This window comes from Ruditapes philippinarum, unplaced genomic scaffold (assembly GCF_026571515.1).
Source record: "Ruditapes philippinarum isolate M1 unplaced genomic scaffold, ASM2657151v2 ctg2340_1_1_1_1, whole genome shotgun sequence".
NCBI lineage: Eukaryota > Metazoa > Mollusca > Bivalvia > Venerida > Veneridae > Ruditapes > Ruditapes philippinarum.
The window spans coordinates 36575-58778 of NW_026866290.1; the positions used below are offsets into that span (position 1 = coordinate 36575).

Below are 22204 nucleotides of genomic sequence, written 5' to 3' on the forward strand. Positions count from 1 at the left end.
CTCCTCCTCAATATGATCAATCTACTCAAATACTTTTTGAGATATGCTCCTGACAAAAATGTCGGACGGAAGGACGGACGGAGACTATTTCTTTATCCCCCGCCTGCTTTTGGCGAGGGAAAATTAAACGTACAATGCATTCATCTCTACCAAGCTTTACAAACAGCGGGAACTATACTAATAAAAAACAAACACCACAATAGAATTTCATATTCTATATTACATGTAGCAGCTATCATCTCCTAGCAACCTGAGACATATTATTTCCATTACAATAAAATCACAACCTCAAGTTATCACAACTATAAAGACAGAAAATAATAATAACTGGTCCTAAAAAAAATAACTCAAAGATCAAATATTAGGTAAATGTAAAACAAATAACATGATCACCATTCATTAAAATTCATTACAGCCCCCCCCCCCCCCCCCCCCCCAGTTTTTTTTTTTTTAATCAGAAAAAATATGTTTCTAAATTTATATGCTAAGTGTTTTCATATATTATATGCTCACTTTGAGTAACCAATCAAAGTTCTGATATTGAAGATATAATATTTTTATTTTTGTGTAATTAAACTAGAAAATTCTGATATTAGCATAACATTTTTGTCATTTTGGTGTTTTGTAGAAATAGAAAATTCTGATATAAGCATACAGTTCTGTAACCAATTCTATAACCAAACAGACATTAATAGCTGAGGTTTAATATTTTCAGAAGTAGCCAGCAAGAAACCAATTTCACAGACAAGAAATTTGATTGATATTAAAAATATACATTGATTTTACCTTATTTTTTATTTTCACTCATAGACTACAAATACTTTAAAGGACCATTTAGCCTCAGAAATGGTTATATTTTTTATTATTCTTGGAAGTCCTGTTGCCGTTTTTCTTTAAATATGCTCATTGACCATATAGGTGAACCAGTTTTTACCTGTTTAGCATTATGCCAATTCGTACAGATATAATGATTTAGTACTATGTATATGTAAGTTAGTCAAAATACCACTTTGCTTTAATACAATGTAAAATTTGGTTACTTTTATGACAAATTATTTGACATTCAGCACTACTTTCTGTAGGTTATAATTACCAAACATATTCTAAATAAATTTCTAAAAGTTATAAAGCTATTTCTTTTGAAATGTTGTTGTTGTTTTTTTTAATATTAATCTACAAAATTTGAATTGTTTCATTCAACTTATGGAACACAAATTTACCCTTTCTGAAAAATATAAAAAATATTCCCATTTCTAAGGGTAAATGAGCCTTTAAATCATCTACCTACCAAATACTTTATGTAAAACATGATTATTTATCAAACATACAATAAAATTAATATAAATAATGGTTAAAACAGTTTATTATTACACATATCACAGACATGGAGACAAACTAAATGTCAGGGGTATCACGTTTACCCATTTAAACGGGTATTTCCGTTTTTAACTAAAAACCCAGTTAGGAAACTCAATAACCGGTAACTGAGGTAAGTATTTGACAAAGTGCCGATTTAAAATTAAAAAAAAAAATCTAAACATTACTTAATTTTTTGTTTGTTTGTTTGTTTTGGGTTTTACGTCACATCGACACAGTATAGGTCATATCGCGATGTTCCTGCTTTACTGGTGGAGGAAGACCTCAGGTGCCCTTCCGTGCATTATTTCAGGCACGAACAGGCAACTAAGTAGAACCACCGACGTTCCGTAAGCTAGCTGGATAGCTTTCTCACATGAAAGAATCAAAGTCCCTGTCGGGATTCAAACCCACAGCGGTGAGGGGCAAGTAGTTTGAAGTCAACGACATTAACCACTCGGCCATGGACGCCCCCAGGTAATTTTTTAATTGCAAGATATGACATTCTTTTTATATTTCAGTTGTTTGATCATGTACGGTACATTCTTAATTAGTTACTTTTGTAAGCATTGTGGAGTACAAAAAAAATACGAACAAAATGTCATATCTTGTCATAAAGAAACCAAGTTTATGTTGAAACTTTAAGAATTTTGTTACTACGGGCGATTAAACATTTTAAGTCGCCAATTGAAAGGTTTATCAATTTGGCTAACCGTGACACCCCTACTAAATGTTGCAAGAACATTGGATCACTATATGGAGAAGTATCATAATAAAAACAAATACACATTACCAGCTGTTTAATTTACAAAGTGCAGAGGAAAAATAGTGAGCTTGCTCAAAAGAAGCAAAACTGAGAGAAACTTGAAAGCAAGAAATTAAAATTTAAAAAAAAAAAAACAAAAAAAAGAAAAAGAAAAAAAAAACAAGTACATCACAGATACAAGTTACGCACCTTTTATAGTTATCAGCATTTGTTTTGTAAGTTTAGTTATAAAAAAACAAAAACTAAAAAAAATAATAAAATAAACACTACTAAAGCAGAGATTTTCAGCATGAAACAAATGGGGAAAAAAAATTCTATCAAAGACTGTGGTATTCACCACGTCCCTTCACATCAAAAAACCTCAGTGGAGTCCCTTTAATAATGCAATGAATTTAAAAAATAAATTTTCAATAGTTTGTGAGATATGATCTGTTTCACTAACTTTTAAATATTTAATATATATTCCATAGAGCTGTCATTGATTCAGTGCAAAGCATATCAACAATTTATTATGATATCGGATGACAAATATCAAGGATACACCAATATGTCGATAGTTACCTATAAATACATGTCTGTCCTTCACTTTCCTACCTGTTTAAATGATTTCTGTAAAATACATGTTCTGTACAGTGTCTTTTGTATAAATGTCCATTGCATGACTTTTTTCCGGATCATTTTTTTTTTTTTTGTCATCATTGCTATGAAATATTTCAACAGCACAGTGTTAGACACCGACACCTGCTTCTGTATTTGTTTTACGTGAATTTTCATAATTTCTCAACATTTAATTAATTAATCTAAATTATTGCTGTTTTTTTTAATGTGTCTCCATTATTGATCGAGAGAAAAATATCAACGGTCCATGAATATTGTTTCTATCGATGACAGCTCTAATTTTCAATTAATATTTATGTTGTCATACAAAAACTTCCATTAGGTTTCAATTAAATATCAACAACAGATCTAAATATATTCTGTAAAACAGTTTTACAACAAACTTTTGTTTTCAGACAAAGCTATGATAAAATGTTTATAGTCATAAGAAATTTAATTTCTATTATAAACTTATAAGCTTAATACAGAAAAAATCTTCTTTTAAATAAATAGAGGATATTGAATGAGTTTAATAATGATCTTAATAATTTAATACTAAATTTATTTAACGAGTTGAATAAAATCATATTTTGCGAGCCTCTGGCGAGCATAATATTGTTTTATTCAACGAGTTCAATAAAATTAAGTATTGAATCTACACTTAGAAAATATCATATTTATCACATATCTGATATAATAATGGTTAACAGTGTTCCTACAATTATCATTTTTATATAACGGCTTTATTACACTCCTGTACCTTGGCTTATGTTACTATTAGATACAAACAAAACAAAAGATTTTCAATTAAAAAAAGTTGTTTTTTAGCAAATCACGACTGGGTCTCTCTTTTGGGGATTTCACCATAACTAAAAGAAAATGAATGTTTTAATACTTCAGCACTATCAATATTTTTCCTTTAAAAATCTTCATTATCACTGTCTTGTCTTATAGGTGATGGACTTTCTGGGTAATCCATATCATCTCCCAAATGAACGACTTCACCTCGTTCGCTAACATATGACTGTTCAAAACTGTCCATTCCGTAACTAAAATCACTAACCCTTGAAGTCTGTCCACCCCGCTCTGGAGAAGCATCTTCTCTACGGTCTGGCGACTCGTTACCAACATTTTCATCATCAAATGGTGAAAGTGACATTATAATTTCACCACCGGGACCTTTAAGGTTATCTATTTTATCAGATACCAGTGACCTCTCATTATCAGTGTCCGAGTCCGGTCCGCGCTTTTTCCCACCGAGTCTCGGAATTCTCGATCTCTGACCCTTCTCTGGTGACTTTAACCCCGGTTTTAAATCACTATCATCCCTGGAGTCGTCAGCATATTTGTCGTCCACTTGAGTCCCGGTGGTATCTGCGGAAACATTCAATGTTATGTTTTGTTCACCGATTCTATTAAATGCGTTGCTAGTGTCTCTTAAAATTCTTTCATACAATTCATCTCGACGTTTCTGAGCCTCATCATGCGAGTCATTAATATATCCGCTTTGATCTTGCGACTCGTTCATAGTTGGATCTTGGCTATATGAAGTACTTAAGTACGGTTTAGGCCTAATGTTTCCATTAATTGGTTTCTCCGACACTCCAAATGAACTATTCACATGACCGTTTGATGAAATGTCTCCAGAAAATCCATTGGATTTCGAAAAAGACTTATGGAAGCTTTGAATGTGATCTCGTGCATTTGAGTTGAAAGGTGAACCTTCAGAATCAAGCCCCGCCATGGTTATCAGTTTTCCAAGTCTGTAAGTAAAATATACAGAGAAATCATACACATGAACCATTTAGAGAATCTGGTTTCAATTGAAATTAAGATCATACCATTTTCATTATCCGAGATATGCAATTAAGCAGACTACAAAAAAGAATGAGGTTAAGCTAGTCGAATCATATAAATATTTACCATTAACAATCGATGGTATTTTGTTCATTAAACATATTATTGAAATTTGGAATGCCTTTCTTTTTTTTTGGAAATCAAGGTAATATCCAAGCAATATCTAGCTGATAAAGTGGCATAGTTCTTTTCTACCATAAAATTTATCGCTTATACATTTGATTTTTTTTAAATTTTTCTATCTTAATTATTTTTTTCTATTTATTTATTTATTTTTTTTTTTTTAGGAAAGCAGACTTTTATAAAAACATTCACAATGAAAAAGACCATAAAGTGGCGCATCAGAATTTACTGGTGATGGAAAACCTCGGAATAATTTTTACTTGTGAAATTGTTTATCTATTCAATCAAAATCAAATCTTACCCAGCATCTCTCAGCAGATCGAGAAACTCGTGGAACTGTTTGAAAGAAGCTTCGATGCTCTCTAGTACAGAATCATCATCGAGTATACTACCACGTGATCGCTTCAACCTGCTGTTTTCCTCGCGTAGTTTCTTATTATCCAGTGTCAGCTGCAAGAAACAAAACATGTAGTAGTGCAATTACAAATTTGTAGCATTTTTTTTCATAAAAAACTTATCCATTGTCCTTTTCAAGACACAATTTGCCTCAGAAATCAATATTTTTTTTCATTTTTTATTATTTAGAAATGTTTGTTTGTTTGTTTCATTTTACGCCTTTTCCCAACAATATTTCAGTAATATAGGGGGTAGTTTCTTAACCATCCTTCCTGGAGAGTTACAACAGTACTAGACTACCTTCCTCCGTGCTAAACTACCAAAGCATCTCCCAGGGATCGAACCCACGCCAGACAGGTAACTGGATTAGAAGTAATCGACTCTAACCCCTCGACCACGGAGGCGGTCATTTAGAAATGTAAAACTTGTGTTTAATAGTATTTGAACAACATGAGTTATATGTCATAAAGGTAGCAAAATGTAAAAATATCTAAAATTACTAGGTTCCATAGTTAAATGAAATCCTAAAATAATATTTTTTGCATTCATCTGTATGCAAAAAATTTTGAATCTGTGTCATTACACAATATAACATGAAGGTAAACTGGACAACATTATGTGGCCATATAATGAATGACAAAGGGTTGTCCGTAAGACAGTGCAATTTCAGTGCTTGACAGCTTAAAAGTTATTTCACAGATACGGAACCTGTGCCAATCATGTATTAAGTTCTACTATAATGAAAAATAGTCTGATTGTACCAGCGCCTGGCTGACTAAAATAGCTCTCCCTATTCTTCATGTAGACGAGTAAAGATATTTTTACCTCAACAACTTTTTGCTCGGCCTTGTGTCGTGCTAGCCTCTCCTCATTAATCTGCCTGCGTAACTGTATTATCTCCACCTTAAATATACAACACATAAGTCATTACTGCAGATTGCTAAAACAACAAATACAAATTCTGAACTCTCACACATGGTTGTTTATTCAAAGCCTTGAGAAAAAAAATTTAGATTAAGACTTCAATCATATAATTCTATGACTTCAAAATAATGACCCCTCTCTTCTAAGGAGCACACTTTTATTTAAGGCCTCGCATCATAAAAAGGTTAAATTTGTATGAAAACCTCCATCTTAATGCGGAAATATACCGTTAAATAAGGACTGCTACTTATAGTCATGTTTGTTGATTTAATATGATATACAGATGATCTGACGGTGGAGTTTCTCATGCAAACAAAAACTGTACTTCCGATTTCGCCACAATGAGGTTACAGATTATTATGCTTATAAAGTTCAGTTTGGTTGTCTGGACACCAAAAAAAGATCTGGAGTCGATATGAAATCCAATTTATTAATGAAATGTCACTATTTCTTGTTTTTTGAAATATATTGTTTGTTTGTTTGTTTGTTTCATTTTACGCCTTTTCCCAACAGTATTTCAGTCATATAGGCGGGTAGTTTCCTAACCATCGTTCCTGGAGAGTTACACCAGTACTAGACTACCTTCCTCCGCGCTAAACTACCAAAGCATCTCCCGGGGATAGAGCCCACGCCAGATAAATGCAGCTTAAAAGCTTACTGCCATTGATAAACTACCTTAATTCCTTTTCCTGTGACAGCTGTCGACAGTGCACTGTCGTCCAGTTTAATTCTGTCGAATTCTTCCTGCATGGATGACTCAGTCTCCTCCTCCTCATCGTCGTCATGGTGAGTGATATTAATGGAGGAGTAGTTGAGAGTGTTTTGTGGAGCATAATTCTCACTCTTCTCCATCAAACTTGTGTGTCCAGGAACATGTTCTGGTGGATAACCTCTGAAAATATCAAAATTTCAGTTAACTGATGTCACAGGGTCATTTTTCATAATGTACTTTATATACCTTACAAGTATTATCTTATATGATTTCTAACACATGACAAAAAGACATCCTTAATGACATTCTATTTAAGTCTCTCATTTTGAAAAGAAATCCTTTTTATTTTAAACATATTTTAATGTAAATTATTTTTTACATGATGTATAATGACATCATCTTTCTTTTCCTATAAAAGCAAAATTTACTGACAGCATTTTATTTTTGCCTGTTATTCCATTCAGTTATGATATTCTTTACATCCGCATTCAGATATAGTCGGCTACAGTGAAAATTATATTTGATAAATTACGCTATTGGTTTATCAGAATATAATCATCTGATATATTACAGTAAAACACTGGAAAGCATGAAATACAAACCTGTATCTATTAGCACGTGCAGCCGTCCTCCATGGCAGACCAGGTCCACTTTTCACATCTTCCGAACTGATTGGTTTCATACGTCTACTGACACCGATAGATTCAGCCGACCTAGTTCTTCTCCTTGCTGCACCTGGTGTTATCTGTGGAAATAATTAATATGAACCCAATGTGTGCTGAGTATAACTAGAACTGCCACTGTCATGACATGAATACCACCGCATACCACTTTGTGAGAATCAAGAGTGGTCATTTAGAGCTCAAGGACAACCTCCCTGCCAAATCTGAGGGTAGTAAGCCAGTGCATTGCTGAGTTATGTATTCTACATGTTTTTAGTGGCAAAGATCAAAGTGACCTTTACCTTTGAATACTGACCTCAAAACTGAAACTACCACTGCATGACTTGAACACACACCCCACCCCCAATTCATGCAGCTTTTATGATGAATATATGAGAACATAATTATATGCTTTAAATGTGAAAATATCAAAATAAATACACTGTGGACAGGCATTCTTAAGCACTTGAGCAGACAAGCTTATTGTAGAAAAAGCCCCTGTGACCTTGACCTTTGTTACTGTCATCGCAAAATCATTAGGGGTCATCTAATGGTCATGGCTAAAATCTATGCCAAATATGAAGACTGTGGGTCAAAGGATTATCAAGATATTAGGTGGACAAGCTTTTTTTAGAGTCAAGGCCCTTCTAACCTTGACCTTTAACCTAGTGACCTCAAAATCAATAGGGGTCATCAACTAGTCATAACCAACCTCAATATAAAATATGAAGACTGTTGACCGAAGCATTCTAAAGCAATTGAGGGAACAAGCTTTTTGAAGTCAAGGCCCCTGTGACCTTGACATTAGACCAGTGACTTCAAAATCAATAGGGGTCATTGTGTGCTCATGAATAACCTCCATGCCAAATATGAAGACCCTGGATCAAAGGAATCATAAGTTATTGGGTGGACAAGCTTTTTTATAGTCAAGATCCCTTTGACCTTGACCTAGTGTCATAAAAATCAATAAAGGTCATCTACTAGTCATAACCAACTTCAAAACCAAATATGAAGACTCTATCCTAAAGCATTCTTTAGCAATTGAGTGGACAAGCTTTTTGAACTTAGGGTCCCTGTTACCTTGACCTTTGACCAAGTGCCCTCAAGATCAATAGGGGTCACCATTTTGTTTTTACCAATGTCCATGCCAAATACGAAGACTGTAGGTCAAAGGATTCTTAGGTTATTGGGCTGACTAACTTTTTGATGCCAAAGCCCCTGTGACCTTGACCTTAGATCCAGTGATCTTTGTTATGTTAATTTTGTCCTTATTTTGTTCATAAAATTTTATTGTTTGTTACATTATTTTGTCTATAACTATTTAATGTATAATTTAATAATTGTGTCCATGAAAATCTAATGTCTGTTTAATAACTGTCCATAGAAATTTAATGTTTGTTATTGGATAATTGGCCATTCTAGAACCAACTGACTGTCTCACACAGACTGGTAAATTCAATGTGGCTTTTTGCTGTGATCTGGAGTGAAAACTTACACCAACACCATCACCACATGAAAAATTGTTATGGCCGTGGATAAAGTTGTCTACAGACAAAGAATTAACACACAAACACGAGTCAAAAACAAAAAGTCTGCCCATCTATAAGAAATAGTAAAATTACGACCAAAAAAAAAAGCGTAATAACAACTTGAAATATCATATTGTCACCTTAGTGCAATTACTGATTAAATTTAGAAGGACCTAACAGGTTAGTGCACTAAGGTGATGATTTATAAAATTAACGTCCCTGGTTCAATGAAGTAGTAATGTGGAAAATATTAAAACTGGGAGTAAGAAGGACAGTCTCAAACAAAAACTAATCATCATCACGACATTTTTAGACAGATATCTAATTACACGCAGCAGACAATCAACATTAGAACAACAATAAATGTCATGTGACGAGACTATCAAGGTATACAATAACACTCGGCAACCTATGACAGTGACAACAATCCGCAGACTAATTTGTAATTCTGTCAAGCTTTTATACTACCCTGATCAAGAAATAATACCCCCATAGAAAACAACAATACACTGCTTTCCATTCATGGTATCAAAACAGTTCACAGGCATTGAAAAATATTTTCAGAGTCACTTGTCCTGCAGGATGAGTAGCTTCTAATTCCAATGTGCAGGCAACATTTTTCTAATCGCCCTGCATCAAATTCTATTAAATTCTACTTGTAATTACAAGCAGACAAGTGGAATTTTCAATCTCTGAACAGTTCCCATAAAGAAATAAAGTTATTTCACAACATATTGTAATAAAAATCTCAAATATGATATGAAAATGTACTATATCAAAATAAACAATATTGATTTACAACCTTTAACTGTAGATTAGCAATACTGTATCTTCTGTATTCAGACTGCCTTAGACACACAGTTAAATCTACATACCCTTATACTAACTGGCTGTAGAGACTGCCTTAGACACACAGTAAAATCTACATACCCTTATACTAACTGGCTGTAGAGACTGCCTTAGACACACAGTTAAATCTACATACCCTTATACTGACCGTCTGTAGAGACTGCCTTATACACACAGTAACATCTACATACCCTTATACTGACTGTCTGTAGAGACTGCCTTAGACACACAGTAAAATCTACATACCCTTATACTGACTGTCTGTAGAGACTGCCTTAGACACACAGTAAAATCTACATACCCTTATACTAACTGTCTGTAGAGACTGCCTTATACACACAGTAAAATCTACGTACCCTTATACTGACCGTCTGTAGAGACTGCCTTATACACACAGTAAAATCTACATACCCTTATACTGACTGGCTGTAGAGACTGCCTTAGACACACAGTAAAATCTACATACCCTTATACTAACTGGCTGTAGAGACTGCCTTAGACACACAGTAAAATCTACATACCCTTATACTGACTGTCTGTAGAGACTGCCTTAGACACACAGTAAAATCTACATACCCTTATACTGACCGTCTGTAGAGACTGCCTTAGACACACAGTAAAATCTACATACCCTTATACTAACTGTCTGTAGAGACTGCCTTATACACACAGTAAAATCTACATACCCTTATACTGACTGTCTGTAGAGACTGCCTTAGACACACAGTAAAATCTACATACCCTTATACTGACTGTCTGTAGTCAGACTGCCTTAGACACACAGTAAAATCTACATACCCTTATACTGGCTGTCTGTAGAGACTGCCTTATACACACAGTAAAATCTACATACCCTTACAGTCTTCACGAAAAACTTTAAAAAGCACAGGACATTCGGGCCAGTAAAATATCAAATCTTACTGGACCTGGTGATTTTTAGCCGGACCAAATACATAGATAGGTAAAAAATTGATGGAAACAGGAAAACACTTTATCATGCTTCCCTTGATAATTTTGAAAGAAGCATAATATGTCTTGTATTCTGGGCCATATGTTGACAGCTTTGAAAAATCTTTAAGGACCAAATGTTTAGGCAAAATTGACTAGAATTGAACATGAACAACGCAATTTGCTTTTATTTTAAACAAATCACTTTCACACAAAATATTTACTGAACTCAATAATCACAAAATCATAGCTAAATAATAACCATAATAAACAATGGTTTAATTTCCGTAACTGTACGGTGCGGTACGGAAAATATCCAAGAAAAAAAAATGGCGGCCTCCATTACTCAATACAATTTAGACATCTCTCGCTGTGTTTTGGGACATTTGGTGTAATTAGGACAGAATTGATGGGTTTCATTTTCAAAAAAGGCAAAAAGATCAATCTTTTGGAGAACCCTGCTTCATTATTTTGATGAATTTTTCTTATAATATGTTTTCATGACAAAAAAATATACTGGTCCGTCGGACCACTAACCTTGCAATAATCACCAGACCGATGCTAAATTTAGTGGCCTCGGGCCTCGGAATGGCGTTAATTTCGAAGACTGCCCTTATACTGACCGTCTGTAGAGACTGCCTTTGACACACAGTAAGATCTACATACCCTTATACTGACCGTCTGTAGAGACTGCCTTAGACACACAGTTAAATCTACATACCCTTATACTGGCTGTCTGTAGAGACTGCCTTAAACACAGTAAGATCTACATACCCTTATACTGACTGTCTGTAGAGACTGCCTTAGACACACAGTAAAATCTACATACCCTTATACTGACTGCCTGTAGAGACTGCCTTAAGACACACAGTAAAATCTACATACCCTTATACTGACTGTATGTAGAGACTGCCTTAGACACACAGTAAAATATACATACCCTTATACTGACTGCCTGTAGAGACTGCCTTAGACACACGGTAAAATCTACATACCATTATACTGACCGTCTGTAGAGACTGCCTTAGACACACAGTAAAATCTACATACCCTTATACTGACTGTATGTAGAGACTGCCTTAGACACACAGTAAAATCTACATACCCTTATACTGACCGTCTGTAGAGACTGCCTTAGACACACAGTAAAATCTACATACCCTTATACTGACTGTCTGTAGAGACTGCCTTAGACACACAGTAAAATCTTCATACCCTTATACTGACTGTCTGTAGAGACTGTCTTAGACACACAGTAAAATCTACATACCCTTATAGTGGTCTTCCTGCCGAAACTACTGTTCAGAGTTTTCGTTCTTTTCTTCTTCCCCTGATTTCCTTTGTCTGATGGTTCGTCTGCTTTAATCCATTTATACTGAAAGAAAAATATAATAATTATACATTATAATCATGCATGTTAGGGACACCACTGAAGTTTTTTGACAAGTCACTGGAAACTACTTTAAGAGATCAATATTCAATTTGGTGTAAATCTAGACTGAAAATTTGTGTGCACAATTCACTCACTTTCTTCCAGGATGATTAATCTAATTGAGAAAAAGGGTTCAAAATTGAAAATAACATTTGAAAATAACCATTCTTTAATTAAAATAACATTGTTATATTACAGAGAAATACATTATGGCGGGCTTATGACAAGGATAATTTGTAACAATTCTGCTGTATATAAATTAAACATGAAAAAATATTGTAAGGTGCTGCTTTTAATGACCCCTGACAACACTTATGTATGGAATGATGAGGACAGTAACAAAAACAACCTCTATGATGATGCCCCCCACCCCCCACCCCCCAAAATAAAATAACAAATGGGCCATGATGGCCCTGAAGTCGCTCACCTGTATATAGGCCCCGGAGCGGGGCCAGTTTAACCCCAGGCTTTTATTTGAACAAACTTGGAAGACACTCATTAGAAGATGTTTCACAAAGTTAAGTTTTTACTACACACATGTAATGAAAAACAATGATCTCACCGCCCCCCGTTCCCCTCCCTCCCTCCCCCCCCCCCCCCTGGCAGGGACAATTTTCACCCAAGGGCTTTTATTTGAACAAACTTTGTAGACATCCATAAGAAGATATTTCATGCTAAACATCGAAGCTCTAGCTCATTGGGTTTTTTTAAAGAAGATTTTTAAGTTTTTACTACACACATATAGTTAAAAACAATGACACCCCTGGGGCAGGGCCAAATTTGACCCCACGGCTTTTATTTCAACAAACTTTGTAGACGTTTACTAGAAGATGTATCATGCTTAATATCTAAACTCTAGCTATTTAGGTTTTTTCAAAGAAGATTTTTTAAGTTTTTACTATATGCATATAGGGAAAATCAAGACCCCCGGGGCGGGGCCAATTTTGTTCCCAGGGCTTTTATTTGAACAAACTTTGTAGACACTCACTAGAAGATGTTTCATGCTAAATATCTAAACTCTAGCTATTTGGGTTTTTTCAAAGAAGATTATTTAAGTTTTCGCTATACACATATAAGGAAAATCAATGACACCCGGGGCGGGCCGATATGACCCCAGGGCTTTTATTTGAACAAATTTGGTAGACACCCATTAGAAGATGTTTCATGCTGAATATCTTAGCTCTAGCTCTTTGAGTTCTTTCAAAGAAGATTTTGTAAGTTTTTACTATATGCATATAGGGAAAATCAATGACCCCCTGGGGCGGGGCCAATTTTGACCCCAGGGCTTTTATTTGAACAAACTTGGTACACACTCATTAGAAGATGTTTCATGCCAAATATCTTAGCTCTAGCTCTTTGGGTTCTTTCAAAGAAGAATTTTTAAGTTTTTACTATATGCATATAGGGAAAATCAATGACCCCCTGGGGCGGGGCCAATTTTGACCCCAGGGATTTTATTTGAACAAACTTGGTAGACACTGACTAGAAGATGTTTCATGCCAAATATCTAAACTCTAGCTATTTAGGTTTTTTCAAAGAAGATTTTTTAAGTTTTTACTATATGCATATAGGGAAAATCAAGACCCCCCGGGGCGGGCCAATTTTGACCCCAGGGCTTTTATTTGAACAAACTTTGTAGACACTCACTAGAAGATGTTTCATGCTTAATATCTTAACTCTAGCTATTTGGGTTTCTTCAAAGAAGATTTTTAAGTTTTTGCTATACACAAAAAAGGAAAATCAATGACCCCCGGGGCAGGGCCAATTTTGACCCCGGGGCTTTTATTTGAACAAACTTGGTAGACACTCATTAGAAGATGTTTCATGCTTAATATCTTAACTCTAGCTATATGGGTTTTTTCAAAGAAGATTTTTAAGTTTTTGCCATACACATATAAGGAAAATCAATGACCCCCCGGGCAGGGCCAAATTTGACCCCAGGGCTTTTATTTGAACAAATTTGGTAGACACCCATTAGAACATGTTTCATGCTAAATATCTTAGCTCTAGCTCTTTGGGTTCTTTAAAAGAAGATTTTTTTAAGTTTTTACTATATGCATATAGGGAAAATCAATAACCCCCTGGGGCGGGGCCAATTTTGACCCAAGGGCTTTTATTTGAACATACTTGGTAGACACTCACTAGAAGATGTTTAACGCCAAATAGCTTAGCTCTAGCTCTTTGGGTTCTTTAAAAGAAGAATTTTTTATGTTTTTACTACATGCATATAGGGAAAATCAATGACCCCCTGGGGCGGGGCCAATTTTGACCCCAGGGCTTTTAATTGAACAAACTCGGTAGACACTCACTAGAAGATGTTTAATGCCAAATATCTTAGCTCTAGCTCTTTGGGTTCTTTAAAAGAAGATTTTTTAAGTTTTTACTATATGCATATATGGAAAATCTATGACCCCCTTGGGCGGGGTCAATTTTGACCCCAGGGCTTTTAATTGAACAAACTCGGTAGACACTCACTAGAAGATGTTTAATGCCAAATATCTTAGCTCTAGCTCTTTGGGTTCTTTAAAAGAAGATTTTTTAAGTTTTTACTATATGCATATATGGAAAATCTATGACCCCCCGCCCAATTTTGACCCCAGGGCTTTTATTTGAACAAACTTGGTAGACACTCACTAGAAGATGTTTCATGCCAAATATCTTAGCTCTAGCTCTTTGGGTTCTTTAAAAGAAGATTTTTAAGTTTTTACTATATGCATATAGGGAAAATCAATGACCCCCTGGGACGGGGCCAATTTTGACCCCAGGGCTTTTATTTGAACAAACTTGGTAGACACTCACTAGAAGATGTTTCATGCCAAATATCTAAGCTCTAGCTCTTAAGGTTGTTTAAAAGAAGATATTTAAAGATTTTTCTTTCGGTTGCCATGGCAACCAGAGTTCTGCATGGAATTAAATTCTTTGAACAATTTTTAAAGGTGACCACCAAAGGAACATTCCTGTGAAGTTTGGATGAAATTGGCTCAGTGGTTTATGAGGAGATGTCATTTAAAGCAAAAGTTTACGGACGGACGGACGACGAACGGATGGACGCCGGACGGACGCCACACGAAAAGCGATCACAAAAGCTTACCCTGTCACTTTGTGACAGGTGAGCTAAAAAACAAAACAACAGCCAACACCCTGCCACTCCCCTCCAAAAAAGGACATCCCCCCCCCCAAAAAAAAAACACTAAAAAAATTGTAACCCCACATACCTCAGTATCTTGTCCATTACAATTGATCATCAACTGTTCCATAATAGCATGTACCAAGTCACGATCTGTAATATTATTATATATTATCATAAATGTAACAATTATATAATTGTCTGTATTAAAATACTTGAATAGTGATGCCTGTTAGTTACTGGCCAAAGCAATATGTATATAATGCCAGAGAAAAAAAAACAGGAGAAGAGAAAACAGTGGGCAACAGACAAATTGTAACAATTTTGATAAAATTTTGGTTTAAACATATATATATATTGAAGCTTGATTGTGAAACAAGTGCCTGCACTTTCGAGTCCGCTTCCTGGAACAAACCAGCACTAGTGTCAACATGGTCCTGACCCGACTCATAGGGCTCAAACAAATGATCTCTGGGTTGAGAGGCAGACACCTTAACCACTAGGCAACAGCTCCTCTTGGTGCAATAAAATTATGTTAACTGTATTAAAGAAAGTTACACTTCAATAATATTAAAATAATGTTAGAAAAAAAATGGTAGTTGTACTCTAAAGCAAAGAATCAGAATTATTTATGTTACAAATTTGGATACTCTAAACCAAAATGGAATCTTCTTATAACACTGAAGTTTAATATTTACTGGCTGATACTCTAAAACAAATTGTTACATAATTTATTATGTTTTCAAACTATTCTATAAAATAACATGGTAACCTTATCTAAAGACTGCTTACTTATCAGTGACATCTAAAGTTGTAAAGTCTCATCAAAATGGACATTATAGATATTCCATAATTAGTCAAAGCATGTGTAAACCAAAGTTAACATTAATTGTTAAAAATACGTTTTCTATATTAGCTATTGCAAAAAAAATTAATTTGCACACATAATGTCTCATAACAGCAGGAAATCAAGCTTGGCTTTAATATACAGTTAACAGAATAATTATATACTCATTAATGAAATACTGAGAAATATTAATGAAATAAAATGCATATTTTCATTTTCCTTATTTTCACTGTAAAAATTTATTTTTCACTGCAGTGAAACATATTTTCCATATTTTCATTGGTGTCTTCCCAGAAAACTTTCTTCTAAATTCAGCTTATACAAAAACTTAGGATTTTTCATAGCCATTTTGTGCAGCAAAGGGAAACATGCTATGATAGGATGGTACTAAACTCCTGTGAATTTTGGTGGAAATCCAGCCAGCAGTTTGACCTGTGATAGTCTTGATATGTCCCAACTAGGGATGGTACTGTGCAGTTTTCATTGAAATGCCACCAGCAGCTTGACTTATGAAAGCTTAAGACAAGAATTTCTATCTATAGCTCTGGCTGCATGATAACAGTGCAGTGAAGCTGAACTTGCCAGACTTGACCAGACTCCCTTTCAAATATAAGGACTGAAGACCAAAGTGCTGTTAAGTTATTAATAATACAAGTTATGGTCACAGTGACCTTTGACCTACTGACCTAAACATAACTTGATATCAAAATTGACCTCAATATATTAACCAAAACCAATCTCTTACTTCTGGTGAAACAAAGCCAAATAACCTTTAACTTAAGTACTGACCAGTCCAAATTTATAATTCAAATATTAACTTTTTTTTCTGAACAACATTAAAACTAAACAATAATATTTTCAATTCAATAAACTAATTTTGGGCATTTATTTAATAAACAAACTTATAATTGTTGTTTTTTTCCTAGAAAACATTTTCAAAAACTATAATTTTATCAAGTTTTATCATGCAAATTGTTAATTTAATAACCAATTAATTATATACCCAACAATGGATTTGTCTTTTTCTCTACAAAACAATTCGTTTTAAGTTATAACTACAAACATTTAACATAACAGCAATAAACTACTTCATTTGGATTTAAAAAGTTTATTATATCCAACAAAATCAGCATTTTAATCATTAGATGTGTAGTCTTTACAGAAAAAACAAAACAAAACAAAAACAAGAGCAACACATGTGGTGACCGCTCGTCTGTTAAAATTATAACTTTTGACAAAAATTCTAAGTTACAAAGGGGCATAGCCTCGAACAAATTGCTTTCAAAATTATGCCCCTTATCTTACAAGTGCCTCTGATCAGATAAGCTAAGAAGTTTTCCAGGTTTCATATAGATAAATTTAACAAGAGGGCCATGATGGCCTGGGACTAAAGTCGCTCACCTGTATATTGGCCCTTGGAACGTGGCCAGTTTAAACCCCAGGGCTTTTATTTGAACAAACTTGGAAGACACCCATTAGAAGATGTTTCATGCTAAATATCTAAGCTCTAGGTCTTTGAGTTTTTTAAAAGAAGATGTGAAGTTTTAACTACACACATATAATGAAAAACAATGACTCTTTCACCCCAACCCCCCACCCCCGGGCAGGGCCAATTTTAACCCAAGTGCTTTTATTTGAACAAACTTGGTAGACACCCAGAAGATTTTTTATGTTTTTGCTATACACATATAAGAAAAATCAATGACTCCAGGGGTGGGCCAATTTTGACCCCAGGGCTTTTATTTGCAAAAACTTGTAGACACTCACTAGAAGATGTTTCATGCTTAGTATCTAATCTCTAACTATTTGGGTTTTTTCAAAGAAGAATTTTTTAAGTTTGACCCAAGGGCTCTTATTTGAACAAACTTGGTAGACACTCATTAGAACATGTTTCATGCTAAATATCTTAGCTCTAGCTTTTTAGGTTCTTTAAAAGAAGATTTTTTAACTTTTTACTATATGCATAACCCTATAGGGAAAAATCAATGACCCCCTGAGGCGGACCAATTTTGACCCTAGGGCTTTTATTTGAACAAACTTGTTAGACATCTAAGCTCTAGCTCTTTGGGTTTTTTAAAAGAAGATATTCAAAGTTTTTTCTTTCGGTTGCCATGACAACCTGAGTTCTGAATGTAATTAAATTCTTTAAACAATTTTTAAAGGTGACCACCAAAGGAACAATTTCCTGCGAAGTTTGGATGAAATTGGCTTAGTGGTTTATGAGGAGATGTCATTTAAAGTAAAAGTTAACGGACAACGGACCGACAGCCGTGCCACTTAAATGGACTTAAGGGGTCATTTCTTTTGTTATTTTCTTTTGAGGGCCATGGCCCCTTATTCTATTGTTACGGAATGAACTCCATTGTTCTCTTTTGTTCTGTTTACAGTAACTGTTACATGGTCCTCCTTCTTCTCTTAAATAGCACGGACAGACGCCGAATGGTAGCCGGAAGATAGGGAATTCAAAAGCTCATCCTGATACTTTGTGACAGGTGAGCTAAAAATGTTTAAAATTGAGTAATGGGCTACAGTAACATTGCAGTTTTTTTCAAGACAATCTTCACCGCGGACTTCAATGTCGCAGTGATCATAATTATGATTTTTTTATTTAAACAGACTAGCTAAAAAACAATTGGTTGCATATGAAGCAACCAAAATGACACCATTTTAATTTCATAAAGAAATGAATAAAGTCAGTGTTTTATGACTTAAAATTCAGAATTTTCAAAATAGTATCTGAGCAAATCCTATTTCACTGACTTGCAAACACTAGCAACAATTTGAACTTTTGTTATAACATAAAACATGAAATTAAGGTCATCACTAAAAATGTTTGTTTACAAAAGAAGGCCAATAAAATCTTATACTAAAGAATATAGGCATGCAAGGTTCTGAATATAATGTAAAATTCCTAATAAACGCCTTTCCCCTAATAAAGGCCCCACAGGCTTTTTGATCTGTCAAATCTACTTATCACTTAATCCATAATTTGATTCAATGACATTTAGAAACCATTTAATTCAAGGTTAACACAAAAATGTATCATATGAACTCTAAAACACTTTTAAATCTTGCTAACACTATTGACTTAACATATTTACAATGATTATTGGATTTAGGAAAAAATGTATTTTAATAATAGCCCTCCATTTGGAAAATGTTTAGCCCCCAAGGGCGTTTAATAGAAATTTTACGGTATATGAATTTCTTGTTATAATTTCACATAGAATCGCAGAAAACAATTTTTTGTCTGAAATCAATGTGTTTTAATATTTTGGCACAAATAAAGGAAAGAATTGCTAAATTTATAAGAACTGCAAACAAACAATTTTATAACTGTGACCTTATAATAAATCTATATATTAGCCAAACCCTTTTTTCCTATACACAATTTTTTCTTTACATTTTATTATACAATAAACAGCATAAAAGTTAACCTTTCACCTGCTGAATTTCTCAAAATGGACTTGTCCAGCTTCCATCAATGGAACTGCCCAATATCAATTTCAGGCCCATCAAAATGAAAGTTTTCAGTTGGTTTCAGCCACCAGTATAGAGCCTGGTCAGCTTGCAAAATTCTATTGTTTGACCAGGCTCTATTCTGATGGTAACTTAATTATTCGACAAGTCCATCATATAAAAGTCAGCAGTTAATAGGTTAAGATTAACTTAAGAACATTAAAACACTTTGACACATTTCAACCATAATAAACAATGACACTCAGAATAAACAAGAATACACCAGATTCACTTACTCAAAACATCTAAAATAACAAATAAATCATTTATTACTACATGACATTTATGACCACATTTGTAATTTATATGGTAATGGTACAACAAACTGTCACTGGAAAAAAGATTTTTTAGTACAAGAAGAGTGTTTCCTTTATGTCAGCTATCTGTAATGTCAGTATTCCTTATTACCAGTTTTTCATATATACAGCATTCCCTGATGTCAGTGTCCACTATTGGCAGTAATTCTTATTGTATGCAATCCCTAATGCCAGCATTCCCTTATGACAGTGTCCCCTATTGCCAGCATTTCCTATTGACAATTTTCCCTATTGTCAGCATTCCCTACTGAAAGCATTACCTTATGTCAGTGTTCCTATTGACAGTGTTCCCTTTTGTCAGCATTCCCTATTGTCAACATTCCCTATTGACAGTGTCCCTTTTGACAGCATTCCCTATTGACAGGGATCCCTATTGTCAGCATTTCCTATTGACAGTGTTCCCTGTTGTCAGTATTCCCTATTGTCAGCATTCCCTTCTAACAGTGTCCCTATTGACAACATTCCCTATTGAAAGTGTTCCCTACTGTCAGTGTTCCCTATTGTCAGCATTCTCTTCTGACAGTGTCCCTATTGACAACATTCCCCATTGACAGTGTTCCCTATTGTCAGCATTCCCTTCTGACAGTGTCCCTATTGACAACATTCCCTATTGACAGTATTCCTTATTGTCAGCATTCCCTATTGTCAGTGTTCCCTATTGTCAGTATTCTCTACTGAAAGCATTACCTTATGTCAGTGTCCCTATTGACAACATTCCCTATTGAAAGTGTTCCCTACTGTCAGTGTTCCCTATTGTCAGCATTTTGACAGCTTTACCTTATGTCAATGTTTCCTATTGTCAGCATTCCCTATTGTCAGCATTCCCAATTGACAGCTTTACCTAATGTCAGTGTTCCCTATTGTCAGCATTCCTTATTGACAGCTTGACTACATGGCAGTGCTCTGTATAATCTGTACATTTCAATGAGTCTAAAAACTTCTTACTTCTTCGGACACAAGACAGGCTGAAGTTAATTTGTATCTTGGCCTTTTTAACCAGCTAGACATGTTTTATTATTCCATCCAGACCTATCCATCCTTTATACAAATTTGTCTCTCAAATTACATGCAATTCTTTCTCTCAAAGATCTTTAATTTAATTTCCTTCAACAATCGTGGCTAGCAAGACTGAAGCAGTTTTTTTATATCTTTAAGAAAGCTAGCTTTTGTAATATAAGCATCTGTGTCAAAGTCCTAAACTGTTTATTTGAGCCTCAGTCTCTGTGCATTCTTGTACATAACTTGGAGTTGTAAGGGTGTGAGATGGCATGGTGTAACAGGGTGAAAGATATTGTGTGGATATTGAATGAAGTTGTGTCATGGGTGTATAGGACAGAGTGGAGTTAGAGTTGGGTACAAGATAGTGCTGTTATGAGGATGACCTTAGTTGGAGTGATATTACGGGAATGACCGAAGATATTTAGGATTTGGGGAAAAAATGTCTGTATTTTGTCTGTTTACTAGACCCAATCAAAGAAAGAAAAAAATTGCTGGTGATGTTATGGGATAACCTACGATGGAGTGATGTTATGGAGTGTGAGATAAATGTATGTGGTTGTGTACTGTAAACAATATATATCTAAAATTTTACCTATTACAAACTTACCTATTAAAGGGTTTCGCCGTACATCAAGCACCACCAATGTAGTGTTATACTTGAGAACATCTAGCAAAGCTTTTGCCCCATTTGATGATATCCCATTACCTTGCATGTCAAGTGCTGAAATAATCAAATATTGTTTGTTAAATATAAAAAAATCTTCTTCAAAATACATAGAGGATATTTGTTTGTTTTGCATGTAAGATTGAAATATAATTTCACTAAGTGAACACCTGATGCAATATTTTCACGAGTGGCGTAGCCACGAGTGAAAATATAATAGCTGGTGTTCACGAATGAAATATATTTCAATCTTATATGTAAAACAAATAAATTTTCTTTTTATTTCATGCGTTTTAAGTGATTTTAAGTAATTTTTACTGATTTTGCCGCGTATCGTCGCGCATTCTCCTTTGTGACGTCATCACATCATGACGTCACATCAACAATTTTGAAATAAAGTTCTGTTAATTTTTTCTAATTTTGTTACATTTTTAACATAATGTATGGTGACATCGGCTTTCTTTTCCTAAAGAAGCAAAATTTACAAATGACGGCATTTATTTCTGCCTGTTATTCCATTCAGTTATGATTTTCTTTTCATCCGCATTCAGATATAGTCCGGCTACAGTGAAAATTATAT

General features: G+C 34.5%; 1 protein-coding gene across 1 annotated transcript in view; it reads right to left on the minus strand.

Annotated features, from left to right (window-relative positions):
* Positions 1 to 583: 583 nt before the first annotated feature.
* LOC132732005 (centrosomal protein of 78 kDa-like) overlaps positions 584 to 22204 on the minus strand; it is a 41934-nt gene continuing 20313 nt past the window's right edge. Inside the window, exons 8-15 of the mRNA XM_060718341.1 lie at positions 21568 to 21681; positions 15367 to 15431; positions 11990 to 12094; positions 7334 to 7476; positions 6695 to 6911; positions 5921 to 5998; positions 5001 to 5149; positions 584 to 4482 (exon numbers count right to left, since the gene is read on the minus strand). Of these exons, the coding sequence (XP_060574324.1) occupies positions 3639 to 4482; positions 5001 to 5149; positions 5921 to 5998; positions 6695 to 6911; positions 7334 to 7476; positions 11990 to 12094; positions 15367 to 15431; positions 21568 to 21681 (1715 nt within the window). The 3' untranslated portion in view covers positions 584 to 3638. The remainder of the gene's footprint in view (positions 4483 to 5000; positions 5150 to 5920; positions 5999 to 6694; positions 6912 to 7333; positions 7477 to 11989; positions 12095 to 15366; positions 15432 to 21567; positions 21682 to 22204) is intronic.